Genomic DNA, 23344 nt, shown 5'->3' with positions numbered 1-23344 from the left:
ACTCAAACTCATGTCCATTGAGTCAGTGATGCCATCCAGTCATCTCATCCTTTGTCGTCCCCTTCTCCTGCCCCCAATCCTTCCCAGCATCAGGGTCTTTTCCAATGAGTCAACTCCTTGCATGAGGTAGCTAAAGTATTGGAGTTTCAGCTTCAGCATCAGTCCTTCCAGTGAACACCCAGGACTGATCTCCTTTAGGATGGACTGGTTGGATCTCCTTGCAGTCAAAGGGACTCTCAAGAGTCTTCTCCAACACCACAGTTCAAAAGCATCAATTCTTTAGCGCTCAGCTTTCTTTATAGTCCAACTCTCACATCCATACATGACCACTGGAAAAACCATAGCCTTGACTAGATGGACCTTTGTTGGCAAAGTAATGTCTCTGCTTTTTAATATGCTGTCTAGGTTGGTCATAACTTTCCTTCCAAGGAGTAAGTGTCTTTTAATTTCATGGCTGCAGTCACCATCTGCAGTGATTTTGGAGCCAAAAAAAATAAAGTCTGACACTGTTTCCACTGTTTGCCCATCTTATTTCCCATGAAGTGATGGGACCAGATGCCATGACATAGGTGATAACTAATTACAGAGTCCATAGACTGGTCATCATTACTTGGTTGCAGTGTGACTTTTCTAATAATAATTATTAGTTAACTAATATTTAATAATGAATTGATTATTAATTAACTAATAATTAATTCACTCAGTCATGTCCGCCTTTTTGCGGCCCCAAGGACTGTAGCCTCCAAGGCTCCTCTGTCCATGGAATTTTCCAGGCAAGAGTACTGGAGTGGGTTGCCATTTCCTTCTCCAGGGGATCTCCCCAACCCAGGGATTGAACCCGTGTCTCCCACATTGCAGGCAGACACTTCACTCTCTGAGCCACCGGGGGATCTCAATAATTAGTGGACAGTGTAATAGCACATAAACCACTATAGAGGGTGGCACTACTAACATGGTAAGAAGTTTTACCTGGAACCTGGATATTAGATTTAGAATGCAAGTTGACTTGCTCTTACAAGGAATTTTTGCAGGGTGCAAAGAGACTGTGTGGGAGTCTGAATGTTGACATAATAAAGGAGTAGGAGAGGTTTGATAGGCCCCCTCTTAGAAGGTGCTTATTATGTTTTTAAAATTATTAATACCCATTATAATAGAACATTGAAAAGTAAAGAAAAATATTTACCCACAATCTTATATCTAGAGATATTACTATTTTGTTTTATTTATTTTTATCTTTTAAAATTTATGGTTGTGCTGAGTTGTCATTGCTCTATGGGCTTTTTCTCTAGTCATGGCCAGCAGGGGCTCCCCTCTGATTGCAGTGTGCACACTCCCCTCTGCAGTGGCTTCTCTTGCTACAGAGCACAGGCCCCAGGGCGCGCGGGCTTCAGTAGCTGCAGCTCCCGGGCTCTAGGGCACAGGCCCCAGGGCGCGCGGGCTTCAGTAGCTGCAGCTCCCGGGCTCTAGGGCACAGGCCCCGGGGCGCGCGGGCTTCAGTAGCTGCAGCTCCCGGGCTCTAGGGCACAGGCCCCAGGGCGCGCGGGCTTCTCTAGGGCACAGGCCCCGGGGCGCGCGGGCTTCAGTAGCTGCAGCTCCCGGGCTCTAGGGCACAGGCTCAATAGTTGTGGCGCACAGACTTAGTTGCTCGGCAACATGTGAGATTTTCCCAGATCAGGGATCGAGCTCATGTCTCCTGCGTTGGCAGGAGGATCCTTTACCACTGAGTCAGCAGGGAAGACCCTACTATTGTATTTTAGATTGTTTCCTTTTAAGTGTTTATGATGTATGTGTCATAAGACTTTAAGACTTCATTATTTTTTGTAAGTAATTTTATTTATTTGGGGGCTTCCTTGGTGGCTCAGATAGTAAAGAATCTGCCTGCAATGCAGGAGACCTGAGTTTGATCCCTGGGTCGGGAAGATCTCCTGGAGAAGGGAATGGCTACCCACTCCAGGATTCTTGCCTGGAGAATTCCTTGGACAGAGGAACCTGGTGGGCTCCTCCCCAGTCCATAGGGTCACAAAGAGTTGGACACTGAGCGACTGATCAGTAAATATTGAATTAACTGGTTGTACCAAGTTTATTTACCCATTTACCTATTGAAGGACTTCTCAGTTGTGTCCATGTTTTGGTGATAATGAGTAGAGCTATAAACATCTGTATGCAGGTTTCTGTGTGGACATAAGTTTTCACTCCTTTGGATAAATACCAAGGAGTACACTTGCTGCATTGTTTGGTAAGGTATGTTTAGCCTTGTAAAAAACTGCCAAACTGTCTCCCCAGTGACTGTTCTGTTTTTGCCCTCTCACCGGCAGCATGTGAGAGCCTGTCACTCCACACCCTTGTCAGCATTTGGAGGTGTTGGTGTTCCTGATTTGGCCATTCTGATAGGCATGTAGTGGAGTTTTAGAGTTTTAATTTGCATTTTCCTGATGACATATGATATGGAGCATGTTTTCATATGCTTATGTTTCATCTGTGTATCTTCTTTAATGAGGAGTATGTTAAGGTTTTTGGCCTACTTTTTAATTGGGTTTTCTTATGGCTGATTTTTTAGTTCTTTGTGTATTTTGAATGTTGTTGTCCAGTTGCTCAGTTGTTTCCAACTCTTTGTGAGCTCATGGACTGCAGCATGCCAGGCCTCCCTGTCCATCACCAACTCCAGAGCTTGCTCAAACTCATGTCCGTTGAGTCAGTGATGCCATCCAACCATCTCATCCTCTGTTGCACCCTTCTCTTCCTGCCCTCACTCTTTCGCAGCATCAGGGTCTTCTCCAGTGAGTCAGCTCTTCACATCAGGTGGCCAAAGTAATGGACCTTCAGCTTCAGCATCAGTCCTTCCACTGAATATTCACAGTTGATTTCCTTTAGGATTGACTGGTTGGATCTCCTTGCAGTCCAAGAGACTCTCAAGAGTCCTCCAACACCACAGTTCAAAAACATTGATCCTTCGGTGCTCAGCCTTCTTTATGGTCCAACTCCCACATCCATACATGACTACTGGAAAAACCATTGCTTTGACTAGACGAACCTTTCTTGGCAAAGTAATGTCTCTGCTTTTTAGTATGCTGTCTAGGTTTGTCATAGCTTTTCTTCCAAGGAGCAAGCGCCTTTGAATTTCATGGCTGCAGTCTCCATCTGCAGTGATTTTCAGTTCAGTTCAGTCACTCAGTCATGTCTGACTCTTTGCGACCCCATAGACTGCAACACGCCAGCCTTCCTTGTCCATCACCAACTCCTAAAGCTTGCTCAAACTCATGTCCATTGAGTCGGTGATGCCATCCCACCATCTCATCCTCTGTCGTTCCCTTCTCCTCCTGCCTTCAATCTATCCCAGCATCAGGGTCTTTTCCAGTGAGTCAGTTCTTCGCATGAGGTGGCCAAAGTATTGGAGTTTCAACTTCAGCATCAGTCCTTCCAATGAATATTCAGGACTGATTTCCTTTAGGATGGACTGGTTGGATCTCCTTACAGTCCAAGGGACTCTCAAGAGTCTTGTCCAACACCACAGCTCAAAAGCATCAATTCTTCAGCAATGATTTTGGAGCCCCCAAAAATAAAGTCTGTCATTGTTTCCCCATCTGTTTGCTGTGCAGAGATGGGACCAGATGCCATGATCTTCATTTTTTGAATGTTGAGTTTTAAGCCAGGTTTTTCACTGTCCTCTTTAATCAAGAGGCTCTTCAGTTCCTCTTCGCTTTCTGCCGTAGGGTGGTGTCATCTGCGTATCTGAGGTTATTGATATTTCTCCTGGCAATCTTGATTCCAGCTTGTGCTTCATCCAGCCTGGCATTTTGCATGATGTACTCGCACAGAAGTTAAATAAGCAGGGTGACAATATACAGTCTTGACGTACTCCTTTCCCAATTTGGAACCAGTCCATTGTTCGATGTTCACTTCTAACTGTTGCTTCTTGACCTGCATACAGATTTCTCAGGAGGCAGGTAAGGTGGTCTGATGTTCCCATCTCTTTAAGAATTTTCCACAGTTTGTTGTGATCCACGCAGGCAAAAAGGCTTTAGCATAGTCAGTGAAGCAAAAATAGATGTTTTTCTGGAACTCTTACAAATATTTTCTCCCAGTCTGTGGCTTGTCTTCTAGTGCTCTTGCTATTGTCTTCCACAGGGCAGATTTTCTTTTTTTTTTAATTTTAATGAAGTCCAGCTTTCTTTCTTTCTTTCATGGATCCTGTGTTTAATGTTGTATCTAAAAAGGCATCACCATGCCCAAGGTCATCTAGATTTTCTCCCATGTTGTCTTCCAGGAATTTTATAGTTTTACATTTAGGTCTGTGATTCGTTTTGAGTTAATTTTTGTGAAAGGTGTAAGGTCTGTGTCTAGATGCACTTTTTACGTGCAGACATCCGGTTGTTCCAGCACTGTTTGTTCAAGGAGTCTATTTTTGCCCCTTTGTAGTGCCTTTACTCCTTTGTCAAAAATCATTTGATTATATTGTAGGGGTCTGTTTCTGGGTCTCTGTTCTCTTCCATTGATATATTTGTCTACTCTTTTTTGAATACCATATTGTCTTTTTTTCTCTTCCAATTTTATTGAGTTTTCTTTATCTGATAATGTGTAAGTTTGTACCTTTTGATCATCTTAATCCAATTCCCCATTCCATCCCCTTCCTCTGACATCTGACCTCTTTTTCTGTGTTTGTTTTTGAAGTAAAATTGGCCTACAACACTGTTAGTTCTTGTTACACAACGTAGTGATTCAGTATTTCTAAACATTTCAAAACGATCACCGTGGTAAGTCTAGTTGAGATATATCACCATGCAAGATACTACATAGTTATGGACTATATTCTCCACACTGTACACAGCCTTCTGTGTGTGTGTATGTGTGTGTGTGTTTAAGTTACTGATCTCTTAAGTTCAAACTCATTTTAACAACCCTGCATCACCCCCCACCAAGTTTACTGTTTTTAGCATTGTATTTTACATCTTTTTGTTTTGTGTGTCCCTTAACTACTTATCGTGAATATAGATGATTTCATGACTTTTGTCTTTTAACCTCCTTACTATGGCTCATTTGCTAACTTTACTGTATCTTTGTCTTCACTAATGAGATTTTTCCCTTTCATAATTTTCATGTTTCTATTGTGGCCTTTTCTTTTTCACTTGAAAATGTCCCTGTAGCATTTCTAATAAAGCTGGTTTAGTGGTGCTAAACTCTTAGCTTTTGCTTGTCTTTAAAACTTTTGATCTCTTCATAAAATCTGAACACAAGCTTTACCAAGTCATAAAGCTTTACCTACTTGGTTGTAGGTTTATCCCTTTCATCATTTAAAATGTATCATGCCACTCCCTCCTGGCCTGCAGAGTTTCTACTGAAAGGTCTTTGTGGGAGTTCCCTTGCTACTTTTGCTCCATAACTTGCTACTTTTCCCTTGCTGCATTTAACATTCTCTGTCTCTGATTTTTATGTCTTGGTGTGTCCTCCTTGGGTTGATCCTGTTGGGGACTTCCTGCGTTTCCTAGACCTGGTTGTCTACATCCTTCCTCAGGTTAGGGAGGTTTCCAGCTGTTGTGTCTTCAAATATGTTCTCTGCTGTTTCTCTCTCCTCTTCTGGGACCCTTGTAATTCAAATGTTAATATGCTTGATGTATCAGAGGTCTCTTAAGCTGTCCTCATTTTTTTTTATTCTTTCTTTTGTTCAGCTTGAGTGATTTCCATTACTTTGTCTTCCAGCTCACTAATCTGTTCCTCTGTAGCATTTAATATACTGTTGATTCCTTCTAGTGTGTTTTTCATTTCAGTTCCTGTATTCTTCATCTCCGTTTGGTTTTTCTTTATCTTTTTAAATTTTCTGTGAGAAACTTCTCTTCATCCAGTCTTCTCTGAAATTCTCTGAACACTTTCACAATCGTTACCTAGAACTCTCTATAGGGTAGATTGCCTGTTTCCCTTCACTTGTTCTTCTTTGTCCCAAAAGCACAGCCCCACTGGGTCGCCAGAGCTCTGGGGGTGCCCGCTGCGTGGGCTGTGTGGGCCCTACTGTTACGCGCGTCTGATCGGTCTGGCTGGCCCACGCTCCGGTCAGTTGCCAGGCACTGACTTGTGTGGAGGACCCTAGCTCCTGGTGGGCAGGGTTGCACAGCAAGGCTGCTGGCTGTCCTGGAGCTAGTGCTGGCCCACTGGTGGTTTGCGCTGGTTTCTGGAGTGGGTGGTTGTGGCAATGGGGTGTTCCAGATATACTGGCCTGCAGGTGGGTGGGGCCAGTTCCAGATATAGCTAGAGGGGTGTCCCAAAAGTGGTGTTGGCCAACTGGTGAGATGGGCTAGGTCCTGGGGCATCTGGCTAAGGGGCCCAGGGTGTCTTGGAGTTGTTATCAGCCACCTGGCAGGCAGGGTTGGGTCCTGGGGTCTCCAGCTGCAAGGCCAGGGGATTCCAGAGCTGGTGTTTGCCTGCTGGTGGGTGAGGCAGAGGCCTAAAGGATTCTAGGGCTAATGCTTGTTCCCTGGTGGGCAGAGATGGGGGTCCCAGAGTTGGTGTTTCTCCTCACTGATAGTGGGGTAGGAAAATTTACATACAAGGCATGTCTTGGGCAGCTGCGTGACAAGGAGATCTCCATACACCCACACCCTAGAATCTTAAGCATTTATATAGCGACCTTAACAGGGTACAGAGTCTCTAGTTGCCTGGTTCAGTTCTTAGGTCAGCTGGTAGTCATGTATTCTCAATGACCTCCTCCAGCATTCAGATAAGTTGGGAAGAACTGACATCTTTTTTTTTACCCTAATAGCTATCATCTTGATAGTACTGAGTCTTTCTATCCATGAATATAGAATATCTATTTATTATAGTTCTTTGATTTCATTCATCAGAGTTTTGTGGTTTTCCTCGTATAGATTTTGTATCTATTTTGTTAGATATATGCCTAAATATTTCAGTTTTGGGTGTTACTATAATGGTATTGCATTTTCAATTTCAGATTCCACTTGTTCACTGTCAGTATGTAGGATAACAATTAATTTTTGTAGGTTAACTTTGTATCCTGCAGCCTTACTATAGTCATGTATTAGTTCCAGGAATTTTTTTTTTTTTTTTGGCTGATTTTTTTTTTGGATTTTCTACATAGGTGATTGTGTCATCTGTGAACAAAGACAGTTTTATGTCTTCCTTCCCAATCTGTATACCTTTTAGCAAGGTATACATTACTGGCTTGCATTAGCAAGGCCTTCCAGTATATTATTGAAAAGAAGTGGAGAAAGGGGACATTCATGACTTGTACCTGATCTTTTGGGAAAGCCTAGAATTTCTCACCATGAAATATGATGTTAGCTGTGAGTTTTTGTAGATACTCTTTATAAGATTGACACAAAGTTCTGTATTGCTAGTTTCCTGAGAGTTTTTATCATGAATAAGCATTGGCATTTGTTAAATGCCTTTTTTGCATCTGTTGATATGATCATATGATTTTTCTTTTTAAGTCCATTGGCATGATGGACCCATCAGTTGATTTTTTTAATCATATTAATACCTCAGATAGTATTCCACATAGTTGTGGTATATAATTCTTTTTATACTCCTTTAGATTTGATTTGCTAAGCAAGTTACATTTGACCTGAAGCATGAATTATTTGAATGAAGCAAGATTTGGAAGATCATTCTAGAGCCAAAGACCTTTGAGAGCCTAGTAAGTTTGGCCTTTTCAAGAGACAGAAAGGCCAGTGTGTCTGAAATGTGGTTAACAAAAGGGAGAATCATAGAAGTTGAGTTTTGAGAAGTAGATGAAGGTATGTATTGTAGAGCTTTGTAAGTGCCATATTAGATAGTTTGGATTTTTTCTAGTTGTAATAGGGAGCTGTTGGGGGATTTTTACTAGGTGAAACTTATATTGTTTTAAAAGATCACTCTGGTTATCTTAAGAAAACCCTAAAGGGATGCGGTAGAGGAAGAAGGGCAGGTGGCTCAGATTCGGGTTGTAGCAGAGAAGATGGGAGTGATGATAGGGTCAGTAGGACAGGCTAATAGAATGTGTGTAATAAATTTGAAAGGGAAAAGGGGTGAGGGTTAAATTTAGCTTCTTGGTCTGAGCAACTGAGTGGCTAGTGACGTCATATACTAAGATGAGAAATAGATTCGGGGGTGGGGAATTAAGGAGGAAAAAGTTCTGTATGTGTTAAATGTGAGTTGCCCACAACACATCTTTTCCTCCTGGCTGGAGATGCAATTTGGGTGTCAATCACAGTATATGTGATTTTAAAACTTGGTTGGAAAAATTTAATGTTATGTATTCTGATGCTCACAAAGTTGATATATACATTTAATGCAACTCCACTAAACATCATAGCAGATTTTCTGGTGAGGTTTGAGAATTAGATATAAAGTTATTTAAAATTTTATATGGAAGAATAAATCTGTAAGAACAGACAAGCAGAGTTAAAAAATAAAAAAGATATAATAAGAGAATAGGGAGGGGGAGGAGTGTTAATAGATACTAGAACATACTAAAAGAATCACTCTAATAAATAGAATATGATTTTTCATGGGAATAGACAAAAAGTCCTGTGGGACATAGTTGAGAATACAGATACAGATATGACTGTATATAGAAATTTAATATATGTTTAATATCTAAAAGAAATAATATATTTAACAAATGATGCTAGCTCAGCTAGAATAAAATTAAATTCCTTCTTATGCCACATATAAAAATAAATTCCTGATGGGTTAAAGACATGAGTGAAAACAGTGTTCCCTCTCATAGTGTCTCTTCAGTCAACAACTTGAGCATGATGGCCCTTCAAATGTTATACCACTTTTGTCATAAACGGACTAACAGAGATAATACTTCAACATTATGGCATCAGGCAGAACACCATTTACTTGACACACTAGTTTTCAGTCAGGGCATGATGTGTAATAGATTTGAATCGTGCATCTTATTTGGATGAACCCAAAATATTTTGCCTTGCATACACCCATCAAAGAGGGATGGAGTATTTTCTACATATTTTCAATCTGTCATACACATGTATTATTTCCACATTTTGAAATGTTCTAGTTTCTTTTTATGTTTATCTAAAGGTGCTTTTCTGGGCAACTTGTGTGTTTTTTTAACTTTTTTTTTTTTTTTTTGGAGTACAGTTGGTTAACAGGGTTGTGTTAGTTTCAAGTGTACAACAGAGTGACTCAGTTGTTGGGTTGGCCAGAAAGTTCGATGCGTAGAAAACCCCAGACAGCTTTTTGGCCAACCCAATATATACATATATGTGTATCCATTCTTTTTCAAATTCTTTTCCCATTTAGGTTGTTACAAAATATTGAGCAGACTTCCCTGTGCTATACAGTAGGTCCTTGCTGGTTATCCATTTAAAATATGTGTACAATCCCAAACTCCCTAACTATCCTTTCTTTCCCCCCTTCCCCCTGGTTACCATGAGTTCATTCTCCCAAGTCTGTGACTGTGTTTCCTTTTTGTAAATAAGTTCATTTGTATAATTTCTTTTTAGATTCTGCATATAAGAGATACTGTACGATCTCTGTCTGACTTACTTCACTTAGTATCTCTGGGTCCATCCAGTGCGTGCATGCGGGCTAAGTCACTTCAGTCGTGTCCAACTCTTTGTGACCCCATGGACTATGCAGTCCATGGAATTCTCCAGGCCAGAATCCTGGAGTGGATGGCTGACTTGTTATGTATAAATATAGATAGATAGATGCCGTATCTTTTTATCCATTCCTCTGTCAGTGGACATTGAGCTTGCTTCCTCGTCTTGGCTGTTGTCAGCAGTGCTGCACTGAACACCGGGGTGCGTGCATCCTCTCAGACCATGTCTTCTCTGGATGTATGCCTGTGAGTGGGATTGCAGGGTCGTTTGGTGGCTCGGTTTTTAGGTTTTTTTAAAACAGTAGTACTGTTCTTCGCAGTGGCTGTACCAATTAACATTCTCACTAACAGTATAAGAGGATTCCCTTCCCTCCACACCCTCTCTAGCACTTATGGTTTGTAGATTTTTAAATGATGGCCATTTTGGCTGGTGTTCGGTGATACCTCATTGTATAAAAGCTTTGATTTTCGTTTCTCTAATAATTAGTGATGCTGAACATCTTTACACGTGCCTCTTGGCCATCTGTATGCCTTCTTTGGAGAAATGTCTATTTAGGTCTTCGGTCCTTTGTTTTTTATTGGGTTTTTTGTTTTGATAATATTAAGCCACATGAGCTGTTTGTAAATTTTGGAGACTAGTCCCTTGTTGGTCACATCATTTGCAAATATTTTCTCCTGTTTTGTGGGTTGTCTTTTTGTTTTCTTTATGGTTTACTTTGCTGTACAAAAGCTTTTGAGTTTAATTAGGTCCCATTCGTTTATTTGTTTTTATTTCCATTACTCTGGGAGATGGATTGACAAAGATGGTGCTGTGATCTATGGCAGAGAGTGTTGTGCCTGTGTTTTCCTCTAAGCGTGTTACAATGTCCAGTCTTATGTTTAGGTGGTTAATGCATTTTGAACTTATTTTTGTGATGATGTTAAAGAATGTTCTTGTTTCATTTTTTTAAAATGTAGCTGTCCAGTTTTTGCAGCACCATTTATTGAAGAGACTCTCCATCATTGTACAGTCTTGCCTCCTTTGTTGATTAACGTACCATAGATATGTAGGGTTATTTCTGGGCTTTCAGTCCTATTCCATTCACCTATATTTCTGTTTTTGTGCCAGTACCGTACTGTTGATGACTGTAACTTTGTAATAAAGTCTGAAGTCAGGGAGCTTGATTCCTCCAGCTCTGTTTCTCTTTCTCAAGATTGTTTTGGCTATTTGGGGTCTTTTGTGTCTCCATATAAATTTTAATTTTTTAGTTCTAGTTCTGTGGATAATACCATTCGTAATATGATAGGGATTACATTGAATCTGTAGATTGCCTTGTGTAGTATAGTCATTTTTAACATTTATTATTCAAATCTAAGAACATGCTATTTGTGACATCCTCAACTTTTTTTTTCTATCAGAGTCTTATAGTTTTTGGAGCACAGGTCTTTTGTCACTTTGTATACGTTTATTCCTGGGTATTTTACTCTTTTTTAAAAACATTTATTTATTTATTTATGATTGTGTTGGGTCTTAGCTGTGGCATGTGAGACCTTGTATTGCAGTGTGCAGGCTTCTTCTCTCTGATTGTGCCGCACAGGCTCCACGGCGCCCCGGCTCCGGGGTTTGTGGCATGAAGGCTCTCGTTGACGCGCCCACGCTTAACAGTTGTGGTGCCAGCATGTGGGATCTTAGTCCCCCCACCAGAGATCAAGCCCACGTCCCCTGCACTGGCAGGCGGATTCTTAACCACTGGGCCACCAGGAAGTCCCGAAAGAGGTTGGATTTTTGTCAAATGTTTTTTCTGCATCTAATGAGGTGAATGTGTGTGGGAGTTTGGGTGTCCTTATGTATTGATTACTGATTTTTATTTATTGATGTACTATATTGGTTTTAACGTGTTGGACAAAACTTCCATCCCTGCTTATCTTTCCTCTCAGTAGTTTCTCACTTAGTATTCCTTGACTGGATGATACCGTCCCTGACCATCCAGTTGCCCAACCAGAAACCCTAGAGTCATCTTAGACTGTTCCCTTTCCCTTCCTCAGTACGTCACATCTGTTGATTCTGTTTTTGCCCTCCTAACTTTTCCCTCTTTCAGTTCATCTTCCACCCTTATACCGGGAGTGATTTTGTTTCTCCCAAAGGGGAAGCTAATCATCTAACTATACTTGTAGAAAAATTTATGAAGTAGAAATTTATATTCATTCTCTGCCTTCTGCTGATGTATGTAAAGTACTGTCAACGATTTGGCCCTTGTCTTATCTTTAAAGACTTATAGACTACTTTGTGTGAATTATGAGTGACTTTTCTATTTTTTAAATGGGATTTGTAATTTAGTGTTATCATAGGAGTTGCTTGAACACTAAGAATTGGTCTAACTTTTATATAGTAAAAGAGTAAGTGGGAGAGAGAGCTTAAAAGAAGGTTAATACCAAATGAGAAAATGGCGAGTGGTAAGGTTGCTACTAATTCATTTCTGTGGTTCAGTTGAGTACTTGTGAGAATTCTTTTTTTTTTTTTTGGAGAAGTTTACACACACTGCGTCATATAGCAGGATTATAAAGCCTGTCATAACTGATTATCACATGTACCATTGAAGTAATAACTCTTAGCATGGGTTTTTATGGAAGTTATTTTAAATCCAAATTATTTTAAGTAGATAAATAATGAAAGTCTTAATTTTCACATTGATATAACAGCTCCATAAGCAGTTTTAAATCTGTTTATTTATTGATTGATTTTGCAGCCTTGCACTGCATCCCGAACGAGTACTGGTAGCAACAGGACAAGTTGGGAAGGAGCCTTACATCTGTATCTGGGATTCGTACACTGTGCAGACCGTATCAGTTCTGAAGGACGTTCATACTCATGGTGTAGCTTGCTTAGCATTCGACTTAGATGGACAGGTATGTTAAAATTTTTTCTCTTTTTCTAAGCTATGTTTTTAAAATGTGTATTATAATAAATTATTGTAAACCTGTAGATATTAAATTGGAAAGCAATTGACAAAAAGCATTTGTTCAAGGTGGATGTGGGTAGATGGGGTGGGTGGGTGGTAGATATATATATATAAGAAAAACAAGAATAATGAGTTTTTATTTCATTGTATGAGGAACTTTTCAGCTGAGTTAATTATTACTATAAAGGCCTAAGTGATTCTGAGTCAGTGGAACATTACCTGGTTGTTCTAGAAAATTTTACATATAACTCTTTTCCAGGTATTATAAAATATCTTAGAAAAATTAAAGTTTCTCTAAGTAGAGCTGTAACCATTTTAATTTTTTGTTATTTAAATATTTCTATTAAAATTATATTTTTAATTGAAAACAATGAGGTAGTTCTTATATGAGCTATTTTATATAAAGTCAACATTCATAGCAAAAGATGTAATCATCATTCCACTTACTAATCAGTTCCCAAATTACTGTTTACTTCTAGTCAGTGATTTTTATTTTTATTATTTTTTTTTTTCTTTTTTTAAAAAAATATGGAACGCTTCACAAATTTGTGTGTCATCCTTGCGCAGGGGCCATGCTAATCTTCTCTGTATCGTTCGAATTTTAGTATATGTGCTGCCGAAGCGAGCACTAGTCAGTGATTTTTAAAACACTTAAGCCAACAGCTGTTTTGTGGTACTTTCGTGGAACGTGTTATACCTAACACTTATTTAAGAAGTGGTAAGAAGTTAGTTCTTGCAGATTTAGTTAATTTATAATCTTTACAAGTTTTACAGTGAAATTAAACTTTAAAAATCATTATAACTTTTAGAAGAATTGTAGCTGTCTGCTTTTTAATTCTTAAAATTAATTTTTTAGATCTATATTTTACAGAAACACATTACATTTTGCTCTAGTCACTTGATAGCCAGTAGATATTTTAATATATAACTCTGAGGAATAGTTTCTTTGAGTAGCATAGATTAATATAACTTTCTGATAAGAGTCTGGCAAGAGATCTATAAAATCTATAAAGATGTAACTTGAACTTCTCATTTGCAGAAAAATGTGCTTCTAGGTTTAGAATCACTGGGTAGCCATGACTGGCAATTCCAGAACCTTAATTCATGTCCTATTTTGCTATTATTTTCAGTTCCCTTAATGTCCTCATATCAGAATTTCATTTTCCTTCTTGAAAGGAAGAGAATAATATTCTCTCCTTACTTTGCAAGAGATTGTTTTATGAAACAAACCAACAAAAGTTGTTTTTTAAATTATTTTCCAGAAGTATTATGATATTTAAGATAGTTTAACTATCTTGTATACTTTAAATATAGTTTTTTTTTCTTAATTTAAAAATTACCCTTTCTAAATGTATTGCATTGCTGAGGAATTTCTCTTATATGAAATGAGAAATGATGCCAGGAGCTTTTACTAGCTGAAAGCTTTATTTAATTTTGCTTGTTTTAAGTAATTTATAAGAAACATCTTGGATACATGCATTTTATTATCACAGATCTTCATAAGAACATGTTACTTAAAAATGTAAGCTTATAAAATCATAATAGCTAAAAGTTATTGAGCACATACTAAGTGCCAGGCATTGTGCTAAGCTTACATTATCTCATTTAATCCTCACAACAACCCTATGAAATAGATATTATTATTATCTCTATTTTACAGATAAAGAAACTGAGACTTAGAGAGGTTAAATAACTTGCCCCAGGTTACACAGCTAGTAAATGGAGCCAGAGCGGGAACCCAGGTCAGTCATACTCCAAAGCTCATGTTTTTAACCCCAATGCCCTATGCCTCCCAAACATGGAACTAAGGAGGTGGTTATTTATATTTCAGGAGGAATTCATTCATCCTAAGTACAGCTGAAACTTGTAAGGAACTGCGATCAATTGAAAATTAAGAGTATTTCTGAAATTATGCTAATGAGAAGATGCTTTAGTTAAATTTGAGAACATATTATTCACTAATATCTTTAACTGTTTGTGAAATACCAATTAGGAAATATTATCTAATTTTTGCATTTTTTACTAGATTTGAAACTGTAAGTGATCAATTAAGATTTATCCAGTGAATGAGTCTTCTTGTTGGTAGTATGCTGAATTTTCTTTTCCTAGCTGTTTTTTTCTAAAAGGCTTGACTATCCATGCTAATACTGGAAGTCTGTCTTATTGGGAATAAGCAGGGCCTGAAAAGGCTATATAAATTCACATCAAACAGGGACTAAAATTTCATAGTAAATGAGAGAGAGGATTGTATGAGAAAGGCATTAATCCTTTTATCTTGAAAATACAACCATAATTTATAAAAGCACATTCACATGTTTAACAAAATCTAAGTTATAGTTAAAACTCTGCTAATTTATAGTATGAACTAAGAATAAAATGTTAATTTTTAACCTGATTTTGTCAGTTTTATGCTGATATAAAATAAAATGCTTTACTTTGCCTTTTACCTTCGATTTTTGACACATGACTATGAAGAGAGTCATTTTTGCAAAAATATTAAAGGAATTCACTGATTTTATTCCTGGGGACTTTTAGTAATCTCTTAACATCTAGACATATCTCAAGTGCCTATTGTATTATTTTTAGCTTTCATCTCTTCTGTTACTTGCCAGATCCTGATTTCTTATGGCTTTCTATATGATTTGACCAGTGTTTACTCTGTTAAGTCCTAGATATTTTGCACAATTTGTGATTTTTACTTTGTGATATCTGTAACAACTAGTCCTCACTCAATAAATATTGAAATCACAAGGACCCCCCCCACCCAATACTAGACTCTTTTAAGTTTAATTGTCTACTATTTGAATGTGTTTCACACTTGCAGAAACTCTTGGAACTCATCTAGTTATGCCTATCGAGATGTTTTTCTCATTTGAGTATTTAGTGTGCTCAAACTTTTTAATAAATACAGCTGACCATTGAACAATGCAGGGATTAACATGCATATAACTTATAGTTGACCCTCTGTATTCACGGTTCCTCTACCTCTGCGGATTCAACCAACCATAGATGTGCAGTACTGTAGTGTTTACTGTTGAAAAACACCCAAGTGTAAGTGAAGCCAGGAACTTCAAAGCTTTACTTCTAGTTTAACTAAAGACACAACCAAGACTTTCTTTGGAAATAGGATCAGGAAGGAATTTGGGAAGCTGGATAGAGGCTTCTTTATCTGTGTTTTCCCTCCCTGTTACTTCTTTGTTGTTGTTCAGTCACTCAGTCGTGTCCGACTCTCTGAGACCCCATGGACTGCAGCACACCAGGCCTCCCTGTCCTTCACCATCTACCGGAGCTTGCTTAGACTCACATCTATTGAGTCGGTGATGCCATCCAACCATCTCATCCTCTGTCGTCCCCTTCTCCTCCTGCTTTCAATCTTTCCCAGCATCAGGGTCTTTTCCAATGAGTCAGCTCTTCACATCAGGTGGCCAAAGTATTGGAGCTTCAGCTTCAAACATCAGTCTTTCCAATGACTGTTCGGGACTGATCTCCTTTAGGATGGACTGGTTTGATCTTGCAGTCCAAGGGACTCTCAAGAGTCTTCTCCAACACCACAGTTCAAAGCATCAATTCTTCAGCGCTCAGCCTTCTTTATGGTCCAGCTCTCACATCCGTACATGACTAATGGAAAAACCATAGCTTTGACTAGACATACCTTTGTTGGCAAAGTAATGTCTCTGCTTTTTAACATGCTGTCTAGGTTTGTCGTGGCTTTTCTTCCAAGGAGCAAGCATCTTTGACTTTCATGGCTGCAGTCACCATCTGCAGTGATTTTGGAGCCCAAGAAAATAAAGTCTGTCACTGTTTTCATTGTTTCTCCATCTATTTCCCATGAAATGATGGGACCAGATGCCATGATCTTAGCTTTTTGAATGTTGAGTTTTAAGCCAACTTTTAAACTCTCCTCTTTCACTTTCATCAAGAGGCTCTTTAGTTCCTCTTCGCTTTCTGCCATAAGGGTGGTGTCATCTGCATATCTGAGGTTATTGATATTTCTCCCAGCAATCTTGATTCCAGCTTGTTTCTCATCCAGTCCGGCATTTCGCATGATGTACTCTGCATAGAAATTAAATAAGCAGGGTGACAATATACAGCCTTGACGTACTCCTTTCCCAATTTAGGACCAGTCCATTGTTCCCTGTCCGCTTCTAACTGTTGCTTCTTGATCTGCATACAGATTTCTCAGGAGGTGGGTATGGTGGTCTGGTATTCCCATCTCTTTAAAAGTTTTCCAGCTTGTTGTGATCCACACAGTCAAAGCCTTTAGTGTAGTCAGTAAAGCAGAAGTAGATGTTTTTCTGGAATTCTCTTGCTTTTTCTATGGCCCAACAGATGTTGGCAATGTGATCTCTGATTGCTCTGCCTTTTCTAAATCCAGCTTGAACCTCTGGAAGTTCTCAGTTCACATACTGTTGAAGCTTAGCTTGGAGAATTTCGAGCATTACTTTGCTAGCATGTGAAATGATTGCAATTGTGTGGTAGTTTGAATATTCTTTAGCACTGCCTTTGAGATTGGAATGAAAACTGACCTTTTCCAGTCCTGTGGCCACTGCTGAGTTTTCCAAATTTGCTGGCATGTTGAGTGCAGCACTTTCACAGCAACATCTTTGAGGATTTGAAATAGCTCATCTGGAATTCATCACTTTCACTAGCTTTGTTTGTAGTGATGCCTCCTAAGGCCCACTTGACTTCACATTCCAGGATGTCTGGCTCTAGGTGAGTGATCACACCATCATGATTATCTGAGTCATGAAGATCTTTTTTGTATAGTTCTTCTGTGTATTCTTGCCACCTCTTCTTAATATCTTCTGCTTCTGTTCGGTCCATACTATTTCTGTCCTTTATTGTGCACTTCCTTGCATGAAATGTTCCCTTGGTATCTCTAATTTTCTTGAAGAGATCTCTAGTCTTTCCCATTCTGTTGTTTTCCTCTATTTCTTTGCATTAATCACTGAGGAAGGCTTTCTTATCTGTCCTTTCTGTTCTTTGGAACTCTACATTCAGGTGAGTATATCTTTCCTTTTCTCCTTTGCCTTTCACTTCCCTTCTTTTCTCAGCTGTATGTAAGACCTCCTCAGACAACCATTTTGCCTTTTTTGCATTGCTTTTTATTGGGGATGGTTTTGATCACCACCTCCTATACAGTGTTATGAACCTCCGTCCATAGTTCTTCATGTACTCTATCAGATCTGATTCTTTGAATGTATTTTTCACTTCCACTGTATAATCATAAGGGATTTGATTTATGAATGGCCTAGTGGTTTTCCCTACTTTCTTCAATTTAGTCTGAATTTTGCAATAAGGAATTTATGATCTGAGCAACAGTCAGCTCCTGGTCTTGTTTTCTTGACAGTATAGAGCTTCTCCATCTTCGACTGCAAAGATATACTCAGTGTGATTTTGGTGTTGACCATCTGGTGATGTCCATGTGTAGAGTCATCTCTTATGTTGTTGGAAGAGGGTGTTTGCTGTGACCAGTGCGTTCTCTTGGCAAAACTCTGTTAGCCTTTGCCCTGCTTCATGTTGTACTCCAAGGCCAACCTTGCCTGTTACTCCAGGTATCTCTTGACTTCCTACTTTTGCATTCCAGTCCCCTATGACAAAAAGGACATCTTTTTTGGTGTTAGTTCTGGAAGGTCTTGTAGGTCTTCACAGAACCATTCAACTTCAGCTGCTTTGGCATTAGTGGTTGGGGCATAGACTTGGATTACTGTGATATTGAATGGTTTGCCTTGTCATTTTTGAGATTGCACCCAAGTACTGCATTTTGGACTCTTTTGTTGACTATGAGGGCTTCTCCATTTCCTCTAAGGGATTCTTGTCTGCAGTAGTAGATATAATGCTAAATCGCTTCAGTTGTGTCTGACTCTTTGTGACCCCATGGATGATCCCCTGCCTGGCTCCCCTGTCCATGGGATTCTCCAGGCAAGAATACTGGAGTGGGTTGCCGTTTCCTTCTTCAGGTAGATATAATGGTCATCTGAATTAAATTTACCCCTACCAGTCCATTTAGTTCACTGATCCCTAAAATTTCAGTGTTCACCCTTGTTCTTAGTTAGCTTGAAAGGAGCTGCTCCTTCTGTCTCCTTCTTACATATCAGTGTTCCTATTAATACAGCTTTCTTTCCCTTCACCCCTCATTTTAGTTATTCTCTTTCGGATTACTACACCTATGACTTCAACTCCTGTATCAGTTAACAGTGGCCCCAGCTTCTCTCCTCAATTTTGTATGATGCGATGATTTAGTCACTAAGTCGTGTCCAATTCTTGTGACTCTATGGACTGTGGCCCGCCAGGCACCTCTGTCTATGGGATTTTCCAGGCAAGAGTACTGGAGTGGGTTGCCATTTCCTTCTCCAACTCCATATAGCTTCCTTGAATGTCATATAGATATACCATTTATTACATGTTTAAAACTGAATTCCCTTTATTCTAGCTCATTAAAAAACAAAACATATTCTTTCTCCTGGCTCTGGCTGCCTCTCTAATCTTGTCTCCTGCCACTTCCCAGCAGGCAACTCTTCCCCTCAGCCACATCAAAGTACCAGCTGTTTCCTGAAAGCACCATTATCTGTCTCATCTTGGTATACTTTGGTCTGAAATACATTTTGTTTACTTTTCTGCCCAGCTGTCTCTTACTCTGTCTTCTAAGATATGGTTCAAGCATTACTTTCACTGGAAAACTTTATGCACACCTGTAAGAAAGGATGATAAGGCACAGAATTATAGAAATCTAAGAGGGCAGTATTTGCTTGGTTGTCTCTACATTTTCCTCTCTGCTGTTGCTTACTCTGTGGTTAGGGAGGTTGGTTTTGGCCGTGATATGTTTATCAGGGCTACAGAGGAAGTGCTCCCAGGTCTCCTTTGTTACTGCCTGTACAGAGCTAGATGCTCTGGAGCCCTGTTGAGGTACATGCATGCTCAGTCACCAGTATCTGACTCTTTGCAATCACATGGACTGTAGCCCACCAGGCTCCTCTGTCCATGGGGTTTTCCAGGCAAGAATACTGGGGTGGGTTGCCACTTCCTTCCTTCTCCAGGGCATCGTCCCAACCCAGAGATCGAACCCAAATTTCTGGCATCTCCTGAGTTGGCAGGTGGATTCTTTACCACTGAGCCACTTGGGAAGCACGAAGTTTTAAAGTTTTGGTCAGTTGTGGTTCACTGTGTGTGTGATTAGCTTAGCCAGAGAGAAGCACTGATAGAATGGTCAGTGCCTTTCTGACTGTTCCTCACTTTATACTTGTTTTGTAGAATTTTAATCTTTACACGGTGTGCCATAGCAAGAGGTAGATATTTTTGTTTTAGCTCAACATATGCAGGTACTCTCTAGTTCCCAGATATTAAGGACTCTTAAGAGGAGCAAGTTGTCTCTTCTAGTTCACTTGATGGAGAGCCAGATACAAACTGTATTTTGTATCTTTTTATGTAAGTCACTCATTCTCTCCATTTGGGGACTTAAATAATTATTCTGCTTTGCAGAAACTTTCTAGCTAGGTACTCAATGGCATTTCTCATTCAGATGGGTCAAAGGCCTGGGCTTTTACAGTTAATTATGGTTATGGTAAAAATAATAATGATGATGATAGCAAACATTTATATAACATTAAGCATGTGCCAAGCACTCTTCTAACTCATCTATGTGTGTTAATTCTCATATTAACCCTAATAATTACTCTATTATCCTCACTTAAGAGGAACCTAAGGTGCAGAGAAGCTAAATAATTGCTCAGATTACTTGCTATTGGGAATGCAGTCAGTGACAGAGATGGAACTGGCGTTTAAACCTGGGCAGAATCTGTACTCTAAACCAGAGACTGGCAAAGCTGTCGATAACAAGTCAGTAAATATTTTAAGCTTGTGAGCATACGGTCTCTGTCACAGCTACTCTAGCTCTGCGTTAGAATGAAAGCAGTCATAGACAGCTTATAAAGGAATACATGTGGCTGTTCCAGTAAAACTTTATTTATTAAAACAGGTACAAGTCCAAGGGTTGTAATTTTCCTACCCCTGCTTTTAAACCAGTGTTTTTCAAAGTATGTGTTGTGAGATTGTCCTTGTGATTTTTTTCTTTAACTCTTCAGTTACTTAGAATTGTATTGATAGTTGCCAGATATTTGGAGAATTTTCTGCGTAATTTTCTGTTATTCTGATTGAATTTTGTCTTTGAATTATGTCAAAGAACTTATTGTGTTTTTTAATGTTTTTAAATTTGTTTAGGCTTATTTTGTAATTCAAAATTTTTTTATCTTCATGCGGTTTCCTGTGCACTTTATATATTCTGCTCTTTCTTTTTTCCTTCTGTTTATTGTGCTTTGTTGTCATTTATTTTACATCTTTCATTTTCATTCATTTTACATGCTCTGTAAACTCTATAATAACTGTTGTTATGTTTGCTTTAAACAGTTTTCAAAGAAAATTAAAAATAAGAAAAGTCTTATTTATTTACCATTTGGGTACTCTTTATTCATATATGTAAATTATGGCTCTCTTTGGTATCATTTTCTTTCTGCCTGAAGAAACTTCCATTATCATATCTTACTTATAGTGCAGATTTGTTGATGATGAATTTTCTCATCTTTTGTTTATTTGAAAAAGACTTTATTTTGACCCAAGTTTTGAATATTTTTGGTAGGTATATAATTATGTGTTGACGTTTTTTCCCCTTCAGCACTTTAGAGAGGCTATTAATTGTGATTTGATGTGTATAATGTCAGATGAGAAGCCTAGGGTAATTTTTAAATCTTTGTTTCTATACACCAAAATTGTCTCTCTCTTTTGGCCACTGGTTCAACAGTTTGGTGACCATGTGTGTTAATGTGTTTTTCTGTGCATGAGATTAATCTGCTTGAAGCTTGAGTATCTCAGATTTGTGGATTTATGTTTTTTTAATCAAATGCAGGATGTTTTGGCCGTTATTTCTTCAGTTTTGTTTTCGTTTTCGTTCATCTTTTTTTCTTTTTTTGTTGTCATAATTACCTGTATGTTATACCACTTGAAATTTTCTAAAGATGATGAGGCTCTGTTAATCTTTTTCTTTCTGTGCTTTATTTTTGATAGTTTCTGTTGCTATGCCTTCAAGTTCATTTATCTTATCTTCATTGTATAAGATACTGTTAATCCGTTGGAGTGAATTTTCATTTCTGATAATTTAACATTTATATTTACAAGTTCAACATTTTTTTATGTCTTCCATTTCGCTTTTTATTCTTTATATGCTTGTTTTAAAATACTTCTTAAGCATTTTGAACATTTCCATCTTAACAACCAGGGCCTCCTAATTTTAATCATATGTGTGATACCTGGGTCTGTTTCTAATAACTGATTTTTCTCCTGGTTTTGGGTCACATTTTCCTCTTTTTTAACATGTCCAGTAATTTTTTAATTGGATGCTGGACATTGTGTGTATTGCATTCTCAATGCTGGATTTTGTTGTATCCCTTTAAAGCATTTTGAACATTGTTCTTGTAGGTGGTTAAGTTCCTTGTGAATCAGTCTGGTTCTTTTGAAAAGCTTGCTTTCAAGCTTTTTTTGGTTAAGGCTAGAGCAGCTTTTCTCTAGGTCTACTAGTTAAACTTCACTACTCTGATGTGATGCTCCTGAAATCTCTGCTGAATACACACTGAATTCGAAGATATATCTCCATTCTTGCTGTTGGAAGTCTGAAAAATCCTGACCCTTTGTGATCTCTGGTAATTGTTTGGCTTTAGCTCCCAGTAACTGTTCTTTTTTCAGAATTTGTTCTTTGCATGGCCTTGTGAATTTCACCCTATGCACACAAAGATTGGGGTTCTCTGGGTACCTGTAAACAGATTTTCTAGAGTTCTTTCTCTGCCCGCAGACTGTAGCAATCTTGACCTCTCTGAACTCCAGACTCTATATTCTCAAATCAGCAAATCTTCTGGGCTCTATTTGGATTCCACCTTTCTGTGCTGTAGTCTGTAAACTGCCTCTTAGATGAAGGCTAGGGCCACTGCAGAATATACCTTGTTTGCTTCCCCTCATTCAGGGTTTATCCTGCTTCACTTCCTATTAAACATTTCCAAAAACACTTGTTTTATATATTTTATATGGTTTTCTAGTCGTTTATGGCAGGGGGCAAGTTCGGACCCTCATACTCTTTCATGACTGAAAGGTCATCTCTCATGTTTCTTAACCTCTGTCATACTTCCCATCTCATCATCCCCTTTTCAACTCTTTGTCTCTTCATCTCCCTCTAATCTCCTATGTAACTTCCACTGAGTTTTTAATTTTATTTATTTTTCATTTCTAGAAATTCTGTTTGCTTCCTTAAACTTGCTGGGATGCTTTTTGTAATCGTCCATTCTTTTCCCATATGAAGATATTTTGAAGCCTTAAATTTAATTTCTCAGCTCACATGAGTAGAGATACTCTCTAGTTCCCAAATACCTACTCTGTGCACATGAGTAGAGAAATAAAATTTAAGGCTTCAAAATATCTTCATATGGGGAAAGAATGGGAGATTACAAAAAGCATCCCAGCAAATGTAAGGAAGCAAACAGAATTTCTAGAAATGAAAAATAAACAATTAAAAACTCCAGTGTCTGATGCTTTTCAAGGTTGATTTTGCTGTTTTTAGTAGCTTGCTGATTCTCACTTATGGTCCCTTATTTCCTCTGGTTGTCGGGTATGAGGTTGTTTGTTTTATTTTTATTGAATTACTAATTGTAGGGATTCTTTTTTTTTCCCCAATTATTTTTATTAGTTGGAGGCTAATTACTTTACAGTATTGTAGTGGTTTTTGCCATACATTGACATGAGTCAGCCATGGATTTACATGTGTTCCCCATCCTGAGCCCCCCTCCCACCTCCCTCCTCATCCCATCCC

The 23344-nt window shown here is 38.7% G+C and overlaps 1 protein-coding gene and 1 non-coding gene across 11 annotated transcripts in view; one reads left to right on the top strand and one right to left on the bottom strand.

Annotated features, from left to right (window-relative positions):
- Positions 1–23344, top strand: part of EML5 (EMAP like 5) — a 151456-nt gene that overhangs the window by 10798 nt on the left and 117314 nt on the right. For all 10 annotated transcript variants that reach the window (XR_006270152.1, XM_043472724.1, XM_043472723.1 and 7 more), the window contains exon 2: positions 12286–12445. Coding sequence is in view for 9 of the 10 variants with exons in the window: in XM_043472724.1 (XP_043328659.1) it covers positions 12286–12445 (160 nt within the window). In the remaining variant the exon portion in view is untranslated. The remainder of the gene's footprint in view (positions 1–12285; positions 12446–23344) is intronic.
- On the bottom strand, positions 13021–13127 carry LOC122444365. The gene has a single exon (XR_006270209.1). It is a non-coding gene; the product is annotated as a U6 spliceosomal RNA (small nuclear RNA).

This window comes from Cervus canadensis, chromosome 6 (assembly GCF_019320065.1).
Source record: "Cervus canadensis isolate Bull #8, Minnesota chromosome 6, ASM1932006v1, whole genome shotgun sequence".
NCBI lineage: Eukaryota > Metazoa > Chordata > Mammalia > Artiodactyla > Cervidae > Cervus > Cervus canadensis.
This window is presented reverse-complemented; position numbering and strand designations above follow the sequence as displayed.